The sequence below is a fragment of the Gloeophyllum trabeum genome, assembly GCF_000344685.1.
Source record: "Gloeophyllum trabeum ATCC 11539 unplaced genomic scaffold GLOTRscaffold_00018, whole genome shotgun sequence".
Taxonomy (NCBI): Eukaryota; Fungi; Basidiomycota; class Agaricomycetes; order Gloeophyllales; family Gloeophyllaceae; genus Gloeophyllum; species Gloeophyllum trabeum.
Window position 1 is genome coordinate 164539 of NW_006920427.1, and position 16906 is coordinate 181444.

Genomic DNA, 16906 nt, shown 5'->3' on the forward strand with positions numbered 1-16906 from the left:
ATACTGACTGGGACACATCTATGAAGATAACTTTCGGTTACACCACCGCAAAACGTGGCGCAGATTTGACGGTTAGCGAGACCCCTCCAACACGCATGCACCTTACTTATATATGTACCCATGTCACCAGGGAACATTGCAATTCATGTCCCTCAGAATATTGAAAGCTATAGATGAAAATCAAGCTCAGCCTAGCCAAGGCATCGCGGATGATATCGAGTCTTTCATCTACGTTCTAGGTTACGCTGTTCTAATGAAGATAACACGGCAGACGAAGTGGGACACCAGCAAGCGGAAGTACTGGCAAGACACGTTCGATGCCGCATTTGGGAAGATTGACCATAAGGATATCGTAAAGGCTAGGGTGTCCATAGCACCCCTGGAATGGGCCCAAAAAGCAGGCACTGACTTCGAGTTGGAGGAGATAGGAATGTCACGTCCTTTCTTCAATATCCTCCTGAGGTTATTCATTCTCCTTCAAGATGTGCACAGAACACAAGTACGGGGGAACATCGGGAAAAACCCCTATGTGGACGACACTGTTAGATCGGAAGTCTCCAGTCAACCTGAGATCATGTTGGGATACAGAGAGTTCCGCGAGATTTTGGAGCAGGGGATCACTAAACTGGAACTCAGGGAGTAGGAAGCGCATCGAATGTCTAGCCGTGATTTAGAGTATTTGATTTAGTTGCGAGCGAAGCGATAGCAATTCTTCACTGGGGCAGAAGTCCGCGACAAACATGTACAAATTCTACTCCCGGTCGCTGAGGGACCCACAAAGACCAAGGGCCAGCTATAAGTTGCTACAGTGCTTTAAATATCCTCGGATTGAGCCTGGAAAGGTTCCAGAATCAAGGATACCTATTTACTTGCCCTACCTATCACAAAACATCCCACGAAATACAGTAAGTTGAGCCGTACGCATGCAAGGTTGGTGTGTATGGTGCACCAGCCATGCCACATAACAGGACGACGTGTCGCGCCACACCACGTCACGCTTCGCGAGCAACTCTGCGCGAGCGCGCATCACTAGTGTACTTACAGACGGTATCGGGTGTACGTGGTCACGAGCGACGCGTTAATTGACGCGACCGCGCGCGTCACGTCACACCGATTGCTCATCCTCTACCTCTGCCGTCCTACGCGGCAGCCTGCAGGGCAAACGGCCTGTTGAACCGGCTACGAGGCTCACAGCTCGTGCCCAACGTCTCACATATCAAAGAGGAAACCAAGCAAGAGACGATGAATGTCAATCGTCGCGCTGTTCCTCATCGTTATATTTGCTACAAGACATAGGCAACCCTGTCTGAAGCAATGTAGACTTTTCGATACGCGTACATCGTTGAATTCGAAGCACGGAGCACAGCTCGGTCATTTGCAATGACGAGCCTGGAGTGGGTATATGCGCGCTCGGTGAGTAAGAGGGCAGACTTACACGAGTAATAGCGCTCTGCGATCCAAGGCTTCCGGGCATACGAAACTTGAAACTCGGCCTGTGCGACGCATATACTCTGCGAGCTGTCTCTCGGTGTAGCAAGTTCATGCACACTTCCGTTTAGGCGAGACAAGTGTCAGATACATCAGTGAGCTAAACTGGTGAGCTCTTCCGTCGGATTCACTTCCATCTGCAGCTGTGTTAGCTGTGCCAGTGGAGCAAGGAAGCAGCACGCATAAAGGGGAGGTCATCCTCAGTGCATCCTGATCTCGGTCATCTCCTTTCAACTGATCTCGTGTTAGTGATCATTCCGTCTGTGAGGTATAGTCACTAATCTGCTCACCCGCTCTGATGTGTGCTATCCAGCATAGCTGTTTCTTTTTATTTCAATCCATAGTAGCTTACCTATCGAGCGATCTAGTCTTTTCGGCCGTCGACGATTGTGTGGTGCGTTACGTTGGTGGACAGGCTTCGGATTCTCGTATTCCAGAGTGCAACCACTCAAACTCTTGTCAGAAGGTTTCAGGTTAGGACCATCTCGGGGTGGGAAATGTTAGTAGTACCACTGGAACTAAGCTCTCGATTTGGCTCACCAAGGACGGTTGCTTGCATGAACAACAGCAGATATGATCCGGTCATTGTCCAGCTATGTTGGTGCTAGTCGTGATTGCGGCCATCCTGACAGTAAGCTAGATTGGATTCCTACATCGCATTTTTACTGCTGAATTTTGTGGTAAGCCTCGGCACAGGTTTGTGCAGGGCTGTTTTAGTAGTGGCAGCAATGCGACTCCCGTCACTCTCTGACCCAGATCACAATTTTCTATCCAGACTAGAACCATGGTCGATATCTCACCAAAACCATTAGTCCTCAGGTTTGGACAATGGGTGGCTAGCCCAAGCTTTGTCTGGCTATTCCAGTTGTGATGGCCGTCCCGATGCTAAAGCCAAGGCATGTTACCCATTGTTATTCCTTCTGCTCGGTACTAACATCTTTTAGCAGATATTCCTGCGCTGCTGTCCGGACGTGCTCTGCTTTACTGCATGCAATATTGGCACAGATTCTGCTGTTGGCCGTGTGATTTCCAAGAAACTACAGAAGGACTGGTCCGTACCTCTTTTGTGGTTGGGACTGTTCGTCGCAAGCTCGCTGCGGGTGATTCCGATTCTCCGAGAATATACCGAAAGTGGAAGGAGTGGCTGTGCGTCCTCAACATTTCTTTTTGTTGTGGCACGTGACTCACCCATTGTGCGCGCGCCGAGACAATAAGCACGGAGCAAGACAATGAGTCCAGCACACTTTATTGTCAAAAGCATGTCTTGGACGCAGGATCGCCTCTTTGACCTTCTCTCCCACTTCTTCTACGACCTTTCACGATGCGTCGGCCAGCTGGCCTTGCTGTCGACACCGCTGCAGCAGCGGAGAAGACGAACGCGAACGCCCCCATCCTTGTACAATCACCTGAATCGACTACGAACCTCAATGTCGCGTCTACGCTCACTCTCGATGCCCATGCTGCCCAGGAAACCCCAGCCTACTCTCAACCCAATCCTTCCATTCGCCTTCTTTTCTCTCTCCTCACCCGACGCGACGTCCTCCTCCTAGTGCTTCCTGCTATCCTCCTTTCCATCGTCACCGGCGGTATCGCCCCCTTCATGACCATTGTCATCGGACAAAACTTCGACGCTTTCGCTGCCTACCCTCAAACCCCAAACCCCCCCGAATCTGCAAAGCACCAGCTGCTCCGGGCCGTCGGCCTTGCTGCGATCGAGCTCATCGGTCTGGCTGCGGGAGCGCTCGCTCTCAGCAGCATCACATCCAGTCTTTGGATATGGGCTGGCGAGAAGAATGCGATGACGCTGCGCAAGCAGGTTTTCGAAGCCGTCACGAGGAAAGAGATGGTCTGGTTCGACACCAAGATGGGTGCCGAAGGCTCTGTCCAGGCTGGCGAAGAAGGGCAGGGCCCAGTGGGCGCTGGTGGTCTCATGGCTCAGTTCGCCAAGTACGTATACTCTGTCTCATGCTTTGATTGAATCTCATGGTTTCGTAGGGAGACCGACGAAGTCCGGATGGCGTCCTCGCTCGCCTCGGGCATGTTTATCCAACACCTAACCACGACTATCACCGCCCTCGTCCTAGCTTTTACCCGCTCGTGGGCGCTGACCCTGGTCATCCTTTCTGTCGTGCCCGTACTCGTCCTCATCCAGGGCGTTGTTACCGGTCTCGTGAACCCGAGCCTCAACGAGGAGCGCCGACAGACGACCGTCGCGGCGACACTCGTTGACCGCGCTGTGGCGGCCATCGCCACCGTCAAGGCATTCAACGCTCAGCCATTCGAGTTACAGACCATCGGCGCCGTGCTCGACCGCATGCGCGCGGCGGCCAAGCGGTGCAACACCCTCTGGGCGGTCAGCTCAGGGTTGTCGCAGTTCACTATGATGGCGATGTTCGTCCAGGGCTTCTGGTTCGGCGCGAAGCTCGTGCGCGACGGGTCTGCAAGCGCGGGCGACGTCATGACCGTCTTCTGGGCGTGCCTGATCTCGACAAGCAACCTGCAGATGTGCCTGCCGCAGCTTGTCGTGCTGACCAAGGGCAAGGTCGCGATGGCGTCGTTGATGCGGCTGGTCGAGGAGCCTGTTGAAGCCCCTGTCACCCTCAAATCCGCGTCGACGCTGTACACGCCTCTCTCCCCGTACAAGCACGCCAGCCCGAGGAAGCGCCAGACCGACCTGCGGCGGATCAAGCCAGCCCGGTGCTACGGCGAGTTTGCGCTGCACGATGTTACGTTTGCGTACCCCTCCCGGCCCACGATGCCCGTGCTGTCGGATGTCTCGCTGTATCTGCCTGCGCACGAGACGACGTTTATCGTCGGCGGATCCGGCTCTGGCAAGTCAACCGTCGCGCAGCTCTTGCTGCGGATGTACGCCCCCCAGAGGGGGAGCGTGCAGCTTGATGACCAGGACGTGGCGTTTCTCGACGACGCCTTCCTGCGCGAGCACGTTGCCGCTGTCTCGCAGACATGTATTTTATTTGATGCGAGCGTGCACGATAATGTCGCGATGGGACTCATTGGGAGACGACCCGAGGAGGTGACCAGGGAAGAAGTAGTGGAAGCCTGTCGGGTCGCTTTGATGCACGAGTTTGTCAGGGACTTGCCCGAAGGCTATGATACCAAACTTGGGAACGGTGGCGCGAATCTGAGTGGTGGCCAGAAGCAACGGCTGGCCATTGCTAGGGCTCGCCTGAGGAACCCGTCTGTACTTATTCTCGGTACGTTGACAATGCAAGTATTATTGATGTCGCTGCTGACTGGTTCGCAATAGATGAAGCTACGTCCGCGCTGGACGCGACTTCGCGTCTACTTGTATTCGAAGCGATCAAGCGATGGCGGCGGAACAAAACTACAATTGTGATCACGCACGACCTTTCACAGATCGAATCCAACGACTTCGTGTACGTACTCAAGAATGGCCGCGTTGTTGAGCAAGGCTACCGCGCGGACCTGGAGAGCATTGCGGGCGGAGAATTTCGCGATATGGCCGAAACGCAGGGCGCTATGGGTGGTCTACCGGAGAAGGATACCGAGACTGCTGAAGACGAGATGCGGAAGGAGAGGGAGATGGAGGTTGAAGCCATTCTGGAGGAGCATGAAGCGAAGAAAGGCGTTCTGGTGGAGGAGTCGAAGGTCCTCAAGCACATGAGCGTCGCGAAGCCTAGTCTCCGGCCGATCACGATGGGGAACTGGATGTTCGATGCGATTGCGGATCTAACGCGGAAGTCTGTAATGGAGCCCTCCAAAGTGCCTGTTCTCTCGAGGGAAGCTTACCGCGTTAGCCGGTTTGTCCCGCCCGAGGCGTTCTCGCAAGAGATGGCGGAGAGCAAGCCGAGACGACCGTCTAGCGTAATAATCGCACCGGAGCTGCCTGCACCTCCCGCTGCGCTCAATCGAAGACTCAGCCTACAATTCACGCCCTCATCGCCCACCTTCAAGCGGACGTCATGGGTCGAAATCGACGACGATTTCGAGGATGAAAAACATGCTTTGGAGAGGAGCGGTACGCAGGCTTACCAGAACCGCGGACAACGCGGCGAAGAGAAGGTGGTCAGGACTCTTTGCGATGAACATCGGCTGGCGCAATTGAAGTCGATCAAGGTCGAAGGGCCTATATCGGAGACGCCTCCGGAATCGTCTGCACCAGAGAAGGCACCTTCTCTATGGCGAACTATTCGAGCCATCTACCCCTCTATCCCCTACAAACCGGTTTTCTTCTTGGGCATTGCGGTGTCCCTCCTCAGTGGAGCAATGACTCCTGTCTTTTCGTTCCTGCTGTCTCGGTTGCTGTTTGAGGTGTCTACCGGAGCGCGGGACGTCTCGACAATCAACATGTTCGGCGGTATTGTTCTCGGTATCGCCGCTGCGGACGGTCTATTCATGGGACTCAAGTTCTTCATTATGGAGACTTTGGCTATGAGCTGGGTTACTCGCATCAGGAAGTCTTGTCTTGGACTAGTCTTGTCGCAGGACAAGAAGTGGTTTGACAAGACTGACAACAGCTCCGTTCGCCTTATGAATGTGCTGATCAAGGACGGAGACGATGCGCGGAGCCTTATCGCCACCGTTATTGCCCAATGCATGGTGGTCACAGCGATGCTTAGCGTCGGCCTGATCTGGGCACTTGTGCGTGGATGGCAATATACTCTTGTCGGCCTTGCAATTGCACCTGTATTCGTGATCACAATGGCCGTTCAGACAAATTTGGTCGCGAAGGCTGAATACAGGAACAAGCGGGCTCGTGAAGAAGTTGCGAAGACCTACTACGATGTGAGTTTCGCGATATTCCCTAACATGCTTCTTGTGCTGAATACGGCTGATAGGTTGTCTCAAATATTCGCGGTATACGATCTATGGGTTTCGAGAACGTCTTTCAGCTTCAATTTGAAAAGACGGTCGGCGATGCTCTCCGTACTGGCGTGCGGGGTGCCTTTGTGGAAGGCTGCACTTACGGTGTTGCCAGTTCCTTGATCTATCTAGCAGAGGCCCTCCTTTTCTACGTAGGCGCTGTTCTCATCGCAAAGGGGATCTACACATATCTACAAATGATCGAGACCCTGCAGTTAATCGTCTTTACAGTGACTCTCGGCTCCCAGCTCATGTCATTCAGTAAGTCTCGAGGACTCTTTCAGTGTGAGCCGTGTCTGATCCAGTCTTTTGGCCTTCCCAGCGAATCGTATTGCCAAGTCCGTCAATGCCACCAACGACTTCAATCGGCTTTTGCAGCTGTCGCCAGAAACGGATGAATCACGAGGACTCCTTCGGCCAGCTATCGAAGGAGGGGTTGCTCTCCAGAACGTTGCCTTCTCATACCCTGAGCGGTCCAACGTTCCCGTGCTGAAGGATGTCTCCCTGTCCGTGGCAGAAGGCGAATGTGTTGCGATCGTTGGGGCTTCGGGATCGGGCAAATCTACCATTGCTGCCTTGCTACAGCGTCTCTACGAACCTCATGTGGGTTCGATCACCCTCGGTTCTTCTGACGTACGTTCTATCGACGTGTCGCATCTGCGGGAACACGTCGCCGTTGTTAGCCAGAATCCCAACCTCTTCGATGCGTCCGTCCGGGACAATATCGCATACGGCGCCACCGCACTATCCGATGACGAAGTTCGTCAAGCAGCGCTGGCCGCTAACGTAGACGAATTTATCAATACTCTGCCAAAAGGCTATGATACCATGGTCGGAGAGAACGCCTCGCTCATCTCGGGAGGGCAAGCACAACGGATCTCCATCGCTCGAGCCCTCGCACGTCCGTCAAAGGTCCTCATCTTGGACGAATGCACGTCTGCCCTGGATCCTGCCAACCAAGCTGTTGTGATTGAGACCATACGCAGTGCGAAAGTCGGCCGCACGACGCTGATGGTGACCCATAAGTTGCCACTTATGCAGATGTGCGACCGCATTCTGGTTGTGGAAGACGGTGTCATCGTCGAGGACGGTCCTTATGAGACCTTGATGCAGCGGAATGGCGCCTTTTCGCGACTTGCCAGCGCAGGAGAATGGTTCGGGCAGTGATGCTGCTTGTGATTTCCCCATATTTTATCATCGTCTTCGATCTTTGGGAGCATAAGCTTCCGCAACTGCCTTCGCCTTTCATCTTCGAGTTCTCCACTTTCTCGGGTATCACAACTGTAGACTTCGCTCATAACTGCAATGTAACTTACCAACACAAGCATCTACTGTATCTTAGACTGTATGACACTCAACGCAAGTAATCATGATATGTAGTTCAAAGACTTGCCTGAATTGAACTTCCTGCATGTCCGGCGATTTCAGCGCAGGACGTGTGTGTTCACCTTTGGCATTGCCCGATCTGCACAGGCCACTGGCACCCGTGGCCTTTCCAGCGGGTTTTGTACCCCTACCCGAGGCGGGTGTGGTGTATGCAGACACGGGGCGGGGTCAGCTTCCTCGAGCCGCGGTGGCTCAGTTTGGTCGAAGTCTACGACTGAGGTCGCGATTCACGCACCGGCCAGGCATCATGCGAGAACACAAATGATTCAGCCGCATACATCGCTAGCGGGTTTCGTAAACGCGATCTGAGACAGCTCACTCCAACCATCTCTTCGGTTCCGCAAAATGGCATATGCATATAGGACCGAACTGACAGCAGTGGTGACGGTTTATGCCTCAAAGGTCTCCATCAACAAGCATACATGTCCCTACCAGCCCCTCCTCCACCCGCTATCCAGAGAGCCACTGGATCGTCGGGTCGACTGTGCGACCATACTAGTGAACAGCGCCTAGTTGGGCCTAGGCAGCCCAGCATGTCCATTCGACACCCTCATTCCGCGGGGAGTGTCCCACAGCTATGTGAACAGCCGCAATTCCGCGATCATCATCCGACCAGGATCCCCCGCCGTCCGTCGCATTCTTCTCCGCAGCAACAATCCATTCAAGGACGTCCGAGACCCCCTCGGAGTGAGCCTCCACGCCGCCCTTCAGTACACTCGGAACCACACGCAAGCGTATCTGCACCACCCCCGCGCGGATATGCCCCTGCGCCAGACGCAGCGGTCACCCCGCCATTGCCGGTCCGACCATCACCGGTCAGCCTGGACAGCTCGATGCGCGCGGCCCCGTCCCATTCTCTTCCAAGTTCGTTGCCATCCCCGCAGCCTCATTTCGAGCTTTTCGTGTGGAGACATATGGAGTCCGTTCTGATGCACATAGACCCTATATGGGACGATGAAATGTTGCTCCAGGAGATCGGTGCGGCGTACGAGAGACTACGTGGCTGGAGGAGACACTTCTCTTTGAGGATTCTCAGGTAATAGTATTTTTAATGTCATTGTAGGTATCATGACTAAGTTGACATAACCTGACGTAGCCACTTCGAACCAGCGGTCAGTATTTGAAGAAAAAGAGGTCTCGAGCAAGGGACTGACCTTTGCTCGTTTGCCAGATTAATTTGCCAAGTGTCGCGGATAGGATCCTGTGGACTACCGGAGTTCCTACTCTAGGGCCGCGCTTCTCGGCGCCCTATCTGAGGACTGACGGAGATGCCAAGTACAGCGAAGCCAACGTCTCAACCTCGCCATTCGCTTCATATACGTCAATGTCTCAAATGCACACCTTGCAAAGTCCTACCATAAGTCTTCCTGCCTGCGAGATAGGTCGCATACGACAATGCTTGAAGGATCCAAGGAAAGGCCGCGGTCTCTGCCATTTCACCTGGAATGTCACCCGCGATTCCAGATACGGAATTCGTCTTGTTGAAAGATGGGACAGACGGAGGACATTTGTTGTGGTTATCGTACCTCTAGTATGTGTGCTGGTTTTCGCAGCAGTCTGGGCAAAATTGAAGAGCGTCAACGACGCCTTCACGATTGCCGGTGAGTCCCTGTAGGGAGAAACAAACCCTAACCTAACATGTGCACCCAACAGGGTCATTGATGGGACTGATTGTGGCCTGCCTCCTCGTCTGTCTCATCTTGAACGTGATAGGTCGGAAGAACAAATGAACATTGTGTTGCACGCCGTAATCCAGCATCGCCTTTTTATGAGCAATTAGACATTGTATCCGGTGAAGACCTCTGCCGGCACTGACGTAATTATTTGGACTGCACGCCTTCGACACTCAGCGCTATAGCTGTGTACCCTCACCTTGACTGCTGTAGAGGCCCATTTTATCCGGCATTGGTGTGCTTGTATACATCATCTTCCAAACTCTTCCCTCGAAGACTGGGTTCGGATACTCGCGTCGTTCCCAGATGCCGGTGCTTCATTACTGCCGCGTGCGCGATAGTAGATGTCATTGTCAAGAGAGCGGTCGCGACTGCCTCTTCTACCTGTCTGTTAGTCAAAACGGGCCATCATAAGCCCATGAAGCAGTCAGGAGATTTACACGTTCCTGGTCGTGTCTGCATCAGGTGTGGAACATTCCACATCGTCTGCTAACATAGATTAGCGGAATAATGTATGAATTGTTCTAGTTGCATCCACAGTACAGGGCCCGGACTCGCTAGCAAAATCCACGGTCTGTACTTGGATGCCCACAACGCCCGCTTTGGCGAATCGCGCCTCTACAACGCACTCGCACCTGCAACGACATCAGCATGCAGTAGAGTATCCATTGACATGATAACGCACCAGTGATAATGTCCACCAACTCGTTCGTAATCGCGGCTTGACGACCACGGTTGTACTGCAGCTGGAGGGAGTTGATCATGTCTGACGCGTTCTTGGACGCGTTGTCCATAGCGTTTCGACTGAGTTACGTCAGTACGGAAGATCTCCACAGTGTTTACGAGACCGCGTACCGGGCGCTGATTTCGCATGCGTGACCCTCTACAAGGGCGGCGTAGATAGCGTTGGCAAGAGCGAACTCAGACAAGTCCTTAGTGAAGTCATCCTCCATCTCGTATGCCTTGAAACCCGCTTAACTGAAATGAGACAGCGCGTCGGTTCAGCTGGTAACTGATGCTTACGTGACTCCTTAAGAGCGTTCTCGGTTAAAACCTCCAGAGTGGCAGCCTCGTACGAGATCGCAGAGATGAACTTGTTGTAAACGATGGTGATGCTATCGTACTTCACGCCGGACTTGATGATCAAGTCCGCGACGCCAGCAGCATCGGCGAAGGTCGGGACGTCACGGCCGATCTGGTTGAACGTGAGGGCGACGTTCTTGGGAAGGGCACGGGAGAGCTGGGCCTTGGACTTGTCGCCGATAATCGTGATGGGGGACTCGGGGTCAATCTCCTGCTGCTCGGCGAACACACGCCTGGTGGCCTTTGAGACGGAGGAGTGGACACCACCGCACAAACCCTTGTCAGACGAGACGACAATGAAGAGTTTGCGCTTGGCCGGTGTCTCAGTAGGAGCATTCTGGAACAGCTCTGGGAGAGACTACCTATTAAAGAGAGCACTATTCGGCGCATGATGACATACCGGCGTTCGCTGCACCGTACTCCTTCCCTTGAGTCATGGCACGCTGAGCCTTCGCCAATTTTGTAGACGCAATCATTTTCATCGACTAAGAAAATCGGACACGTTTACTGTGAACACAAGCCTGAACATCCTGCGGACTTGCCCACCTTCGTGATTTTCTCAATATTCCTGACGGACTTGAGACGCAGCTCAAGCTCACGGAGCGTCGCCATGTTACGAGCATTTGTGGGGGCTGCTCCCAGCACCGAAGGCTGGGAACCGACACGAGCCAGCGTCCGCCGAGCAAGCATGGCGACAAGGGATGCACTGAGGGAGGATGTGCGGTTTACGTCGTTCGCGACGTTGAGCGAGCGTACGGGTACGGGAATAGCCGGAGACAATTGCAACTCCGCGTCAAAGCAGGCCGCACATCGTCGGCGCGTGTATAACTGAGTCAGATACGCCTTTGCAGTACTCCTCGACGTTCTCGTCCGTCGCTTTGTATATTGGACTGTAAAGATGGCTTCAGAAGAGCCGCTGTTCGATCCCTCGTTAAAGAAGAAAAAGCCTAAGAAGAAGACTGTCGCGTTCTCTGAGGATCCGTTAGGCGCAGATGCTGATCCTACGACGCCGGCACCAGATGTGATCGAGGACCGCACCGTGGACGGGGAGTCCGTAGACATGGGGTCGAAGACGATGCATGAGCAGCTGAAGCAGAATGACGCCTCTGCCGACGGCGAGGAAGAGGATCCGAGCGCTATGTTCGGTGATTTGAAGAAGAAGAAGAAAAAGAAGAAGGAGATCCCTCTCGACCTCGACGGGGTATGTGCAATGTTCGAAGTGATGTGCTTATATTGATCATATATTTTGCAACTGTAGGATGAGGGGTCTGGCACGTCTACACCGATTACCACCGCTCCCGCCGCCACAGAAGACTTGGATTTCTCAGACCTCAAGAAGAAAAAGAAATCCTCGAAGAAGAAGGCTGCCTTTGACCTTGATGCATTCGAGAAGGAACTGCAGGCTGAATCGAAGAAGGAGGACGGCGATGAGGAGGCGGAGCAAGATGGAGAACATCTACTTAACGTCGATGAATCTGAATTGGGCGAGAATGTCTTCGCCAATACTACAGAGGCCCCGACAGGGTTAGACGCTGGAAATGAAGCGTGGCTGAAGAGTGATCGGGACTACACGTATCAAGAAGTACGTTATTGCACTTGGTTAATCCTCGTAAGACTTGGCTAACACGATTATAGCTGCTCCAACGTTTCTACGCCTCTCTTCACGCATCTAACCCAGCCCTTCTCACATCCACTGGCAAGCGATACGTTATTGTGCCGCCATCGCTGGCACGTGAAGGCAACAAGAAGACGATTTTCACTAACATCACTGACATCTGCCGGCGTATGCATCGACAGCCGGAGCACGTCATCCAGTTCCTGTTCTCCGAAATGGGTACCACTGGGTCCGTGGACGGGCAAGGTCGGCTCGTCATTAAAGGTCGTTTCCAGCAAAAACAGCTGGAGAACGTCTTGCGTCGATACATCGGTGGGTAGTTCCTCTCAGGACCGGGTGAATACCCCCTCACCTCGCTTTTCTAGTGGAGTACGTCACATGCAAGACATGCAAGTCTTTCGATACGCTGTTGACGAAGGAGAACCGTATCTTCTTTATGACCTGCGAGTCATGTGGGTCAAGACGGTCTGTCAACCCTATCAAAACCGGTTTCCAGGCCCAGGTCGGCAAGAGAAGCAAGACGAAGGCTGCGCAATAGTTTGTCATCAGTGTACCATGTATTGCATGTACTACCATACCGTGAATTCAGGATGCACGAAGTCCCGTATTCTGCATAGGAGGCCGCTACGAACCCGGTTTTGGAGATTAATTGTATAACCCTAGAAGATGTCGTTCGCCAGTTCCAGCGCGTGACGCGACACCTTTACATGCTGCATCCCGGTCGTGTGAGTTTCATGACCATCCCCATCGGTGACCGCAATCCTCTACTGACAAGATCTGGCAAGATGCGGCCGTATTCACGGCATATCAATCCCACTATCAACAGGGTTCCCTCGCTGGAGCTCGAGTGGGCGCGGGGCTCCTTACGAAATGCCGAAGGCCAATCCTCATCTTCGAGGTAACAGTGCTACTTACTGCGGTATGTTCTCCTGGAAACTTTGGATTGACACCTTCCACGTTATCCATGGGCATGATCAAGCCCGATTTTGCAGTGGTACGTCAGTGTTGGACGTTATGCATTGACTGATCAGGCTCGTGATTCCCGCCTCGCAGCTTCGCCGCGGCGCCGCCTCCCCTACCGCAAGCTTGTGTGTTAAACTCGTAGAGAAACACTTCCTCTTGGCTGTGTGTGATGATTGCTTATTGCTGATCTTTCAACATACAATTGGGAGGGATTTTTGCTTGAGAACTTCATTGTTGATGATCAGGTAATGGCCTGCACTGGCGTAGGCCTGATAAACTTGCTACTCATGTATAGCCTCTCCGTGTCGGTCAGACTGCACGTCTTCCTGCTCCTCTTTCCACTTGCTGGAGAAACTTCGCTATGTTTGCAGTATCGCTGCCCGACATCAGTTCTCTCGCAGAAAAGCTGTTGAAGGTTTTGCTGCTGCTCACTCCGGCCCTTGCAGTGCTCTTTGTCATTCGTAAGGCAATGAAGTCTTCCGATGCTCACCTTCCTTCATGCCCGGTGAGCAAATGCCTCTCTTCTGACTCTATTCCTTATATTGATTTACGTTGCAGCTCGAGGCAGAAATCCTTTGGGGTCACGAACATACAATTTTTACATAAGTAGCTTCCCCGGGTGTGTGCAGCCCTTCCATTACCAGAACCGTATACTGAGAGTATGACCACTTGCAGTCTGAAGTGAAAAGGATAGCAATACATCTACTTCCGGGACCATCTCCAGTGGAGGTGCAAACCCGAAATCCCGGCTCAGACCAGGCGGCTGGGATATCTACTTTTTTGAACTGAGCTCTGGAACTTATATACAAAGTGATGGAGCATCAAAGATCAGTCAAGCTTGATATTGCCATCTATTGCAATATGCCAATTCTCCTCCCCTAAATCCACACTTGGCTCTTATGAAAATTACTTGGCGCCACACCCTAGCAGCACTGATCCCGTGAGCACTGCTCTTATGAAGGAGGAGCTGAGGGGAAAACAAGTTTTTGATGACCCTTGAGTCTTCAGATGTCTCAAGCTTGATATCTACCAAGAGGCAGACAGCCAGGAAGCGAAGTTCTTGGATGCATGTTGTGCGGCTTTCCATGCTTGCAACGCGGATGATATGGCGGCTCTTCAATCCCTAACAAATGGGAAAGGTGACAAAGCCACAAGGAAGAAGAAGATGTATGGACCCTTGGTGAGATATACAGCTTCATGCAACTCACAACTCCCTGAATCTACCATTTCCCAAGTTGCACATCTTTTATTATATCTCCTCCTTCAATTCATTGAACCAGAGCAACGACCTCACACGAACATGAAAATGCGAGTGTATCAGTAAAGACGAAGTTCTGTTGCCTGATGAATACCACACGCTTGGCTTCCCATCCGTCAAACTGGACATTAGTATCATCGGGACCTGCCCCGCAGAACCATCAAGGCTGTGGAGACACAGGGTGGCCTTTGGAGACATCAAGTACTCTTCATCGAAAGGACCAGATCTATCGTCGCCAGAGAAAGTCTCAGAGATCATCTGCTAAGCTGTGAATTACGCCCGCCTCCATATGTCTGCAAAACCATTTTCCCTGTTCTCTGTTGGACACCTCGTATTTGGCTGTGAAGTTGCATTGCAATCTTCAACAAAGATGGTGACACTGTTGCCTAGTAGGCATGAGCTGTTTGACAGCATCAGCAGGAAGCTCTTCATCGCAATCGTCCTCAATCTTATACGCTGATATGCACTGACACACAACAATCACCAAGGACCAAAAGAAATAAACCTAGACCCTGTGATATGGGTGGAGGTGGTCCGAGACAACTGAGGGGTATTTTAATAGTTTGAGGGGGAAGGAGGAGTAAGACGTCATAGGGTAGTCCGTAGGAAGACCTAGAAAAATAAAACAAATACTTTGACGCCTAAAAACAAATGCTAGTTGACGCTCCAGAGTATTTATCTCCGAAGAGTCGCAATCAAAGTTGCAAGCAACAACATCTGTCGTAGGATCGTGCTCGCGGGGGTAGAAATTGCTAGAGAGACTTGGTTAATTTTATTTTGCTATGTAGGACGCACCAGAGATAATTAAACCAACGGTGGAGATAAATCACTCGATGAGTCAATCCTATTGGCAAAGCTAGGATCGTTTATAATTCACTAAGTTCGATGCTTTCGAACTTCGAGGGTCGCTGAGATCGTAACGCTAATTCTCTGAGATGGTGAAGTGCAAAACTTGTTTTTCTGTACACTACTTTGTACAATTTATACTACAGGAATGGCTTTACAACCGTCCGGAGATAAATAACAAATAAACGCCGCTACCCACAGGATTGCTCAGCACTTGCCTCCATTATACCATACACCATACGACTCCCTTGCGCTGCCACTTGCTCGTCCCAGCCCCTATAGGCCGCCTCGACGCTCTGCCACCTGCCCCAAGCGATCCCATCACTTCGTGCGACGCGCCGGTCACATGCTAATTACCTCCGGCCGCTTGCTGACTGATGCTGACCTCATGATGACTCATATACGTCCGCACCTTCGGTATTTTGATGGAAACGAGGGGGAGTGAGTGCTGGAGGGTGGGCATGAGGACGACACCCCTCGATAGAAATGTTCGCGGGCCCCGGAGCTAATTCATCTAGAAGTCGCATTGGTTAAGTCGCTCCGGAGCTCCTGTTCGCAGAGATAAATTGCGGAATGGGCCCGTGTACGCCTCGAGGATGCTAGGAAGTCCGAAGCTAAATAGAGCAATTCTTTAGAGTCCATAGAAGCCTAGAGGTGTGTGAGCGATGTGTCGAATAAGCTCCGGAGGGCTTGTACGATGTGCTGAGTCCACGTTTTCGGGGGTCAGAAGATCCTGAGGCTTATCACCACAGTGATAAGCCTCAGGATCTTCTGACCCCCGAAGTTGTGAATTTGACACATCATACATCCCCTCCAAAGTTTATTCGACACCACCTGTCGAACCTCGTACGCTACAAGTAACCGACGAAGGGTTCTGGATTTAATTCCGGACCTTCTAACGTCCTCAAGGCAGGTGCAGATCACCGATATGATTTATCTCCGCAGCCAGACGCTCCGAAGTCACCCGGAAGAATACCTTTGTGACTAATTATCTCCGGGAACGGCGGAGGTCCGCGTCGCAGTGAGTCATTGGTATTACCACTCCCCAGTCATCATGCCCCTTTGTTTCCGTCAAAGCGACCGAGTCAGCGGACGTAAATCGACGGCCGGACGGAACGTATCAGTCAGCAAGCGGCCGGAGCTAATCCGCACGTGATCAGCCTGCAGTACCGCGTGATGAGGCACTTCAAGCGAGCATTGACGCGTTGAGGCTACCTCTAGGACCTAGGACGAGCACGTGGAAACACGGCAGGATCGTATGGGACATGGTATAGCGGTGGGCAAAGGCTGAGTAATTGTGTGGGATGCGGAGCATATTCGTTATTTAACTCCGGGTGGACGCAAAACCATTCCAATAGCATAAAAATGTATGGAGCGTAGTGGAAAATGCAAGTTTTGTACTTCACCCTCTCAGCGTACCAGAATTACCGTCTCAGTGACCCTCGGAGTCCCTTCGCGTCGGACTTAGCGTCTACAATCAATCCTAGCTTTGCCAATAGGCCTGACTCGTCGAAACTAGATAACTCCGCCATCGCATATCAATCCTAGTAAGCTCCGCATTTAAAGTATAAAATTCACCAAGCGTCTGTAGGCACGAGACTATTGTTTGGGCTCAGTGGAACTCCCCACCCGGGCTACTGGCGAACTTCGGAGATAAATACTCCGGAGAATCGCTATACTGTTTGTTTCAGGCCTCAAGATTTTGTTTGTTTTAGGTTTTCCTACGGGCTACCCTACGGCGTCTAACTT

At 52.4% G+C, this 16906-nt stretch overlaps 6 protein-coding genes across 6 annotated transcripts; 4 read left to right on the plus strand and 2 right to left on the minus strand.

Annotated features, from left to right (window-relative positions):
• Positions 1 to 20: 20 nt before the first annotated feature.
• Positions 21 to 643, plus strand: GLOTRDRAFT_133544 (uncharacterized protein; the record flags this gene model as incomplete). Its single annotated transcript, XM_007872502.1, has 2 exons — positions 21 to 71; positions 131 to 643. The coding sequence occupies 2 exons, from the start codon at positions 21 to 23 to the stop codon at positions 641 to 643; spliced, it is 564 nt and encodes a 187-aa protein (XP_007870693.1).
• A 2187-nt stretch (positions 644 to 2830) lies between these two features.
• GLOTRDRAFT_66493 (uncharacterized protein) lies at positions 2831 to 4357 on the plus strand (the record flags this gene model as incomplete). Its single annotated transcript, XM_007872503.1, has 2 exons — positions 2831 to 3435; positions 3484 to 4357. Coding segments are annotated over exons 1-2 (1221 nt in total), but the record flags the coding sequence as incomplete, so codon positions are not given.
• A 944-nt stretch (positions 4358 to 5301) lies between these two features.
• Positions 5302 to 7782, plus strand: GLOTRDRAFT_81905 (P-loop containing nucleoside triphosphate hydrolase protein; the record flags this gene model as incomplete). The annotated part of the gene is made up of 3 exons (XM_007872504.1): positions 5302 to 6255; positions 6309 to 6594; positions 6656 to 7782. The coding sequence occupies 3 exons, from the start codon at positions 5302 to 5304 to the stop codon at positions 7498 to 7500; spliced, it is 2085 nt and encodes a 694-aa protein (XP_007870695.1). The 3' UTR covers positions 7501 to 7782.
• Positions 7783 to 8238: 456 nt separating this feature from the next.
• GLOTRDRAFT_96739 (uncharacterized protein) lies at positions 8239 to 9378 on the minus strand (the record flags this gene model as incomplete). Its single annotated transcript, XM_007872505.1, has 5 exons — positions 8239 to 8484; positions 8507 to 8576; positions 8984 to 9029; positions 9061 to 9159; positions 9246 to 9378. The coding sequence occupies 5 exons, from the start codon at positions 9376 to 9378 to the stop codon at positions 8239 to 8241; spliced, it is 594 nt and encodes a 197-aa protein (XP_007870696.1).
• Positions 9379 to 9816: 438 nt separating this feature from the next.
• Positions 9817 to 11213, minus strand: GLOTRDRAFT_141306 (ATP synthase F1 gamma). The gene is made up of 6 exons (XM_007872506.1): positions 11022 to 11213; positions 10876 to 10960; positions 10416 to 10823; positions 10248 to 10365; positions 10078 to 10196; positions 9817 to 10027 (listed from the first exon to the last, which is right to left on the minus strand). Exons 1-6 carry the CDS (start codon positions 11163 to 11165, stop codon positions 10011 to 10013), a joined length of 891 nt encoding a protein of 296 aa, XP_007870697.1. The 5' UTR covers positions 11166 to 11213; the 3' UTR covers positions 9817 to 10010.
• Positions 11214 to 11310: 97 nt separating this feature from the next.
• On the plus strand, positions 11311 to 12696 carry GLOTRDRAFT_66502 (uncharacterized protein). Its single transcript, XM_007872507.1, has 4 exons — positions 11311 to 11676; positions 11734 to 12057; positions 12111 to 12402; positions 12456 to 12696. Exons 1-4 carry the CDS (start codon positions 11374 to 11376, stop codon positions 12626 to 12628), a joined length of 1092 nt encoding a protein of 363 aa, XP_007870698.1. The 5' UTR covers positions 11311 to 11373; the 3' UTR covers positions 12629 to 12696.
• Positions 12697 to 16906: the final 4210 nt, after the last annotated feature.

Coding starts and splice junctions, on each gene's coding strand:
- GLOTRDRAFT_141306 (XM_007872506.1), bottom strand. CDS start 11,165: ATGCTTGCTCGGCGGACGCTGGCTCGTGTCGGTTCCCAGCCTTCGGTG. Junction 10,366..10,415: donor GAACGCTCTTAAGGAGTCAC/GTAAGCATCAGT, acceptor ATTTCAGTTAAG/CGGGTTTCAAGGCATACGAG. Junction 10,197..10,247: donor GCATGCGAAATCAGCGCCCG/GTACGCGGTCTC, acceptor GACGTAACTCAG/TCGAAACGCTATGGACAACG.
- GLOTRDRAFT_66502 (XM_007872507.1), top strand. CDS start 11,374: ATGGCTTCAGAAGAGCCGCTGTTCGATCCCTCGTTAAAGAAGAAAAAG. Junction 11,677..11,733: donor TCCCTCTCGACCTCGACGGG/GTATGTGCAATG, acceptor TTGCAACTGTAG/GATGAGGGGTCTGGCACGTC. Junction 12,058..12,110: donor GGGACTACACGTATCAAGAA/GTACGTTATTGC, acceptor ACACGATTATAG/CTGCTCCAACGTTTCTACGC.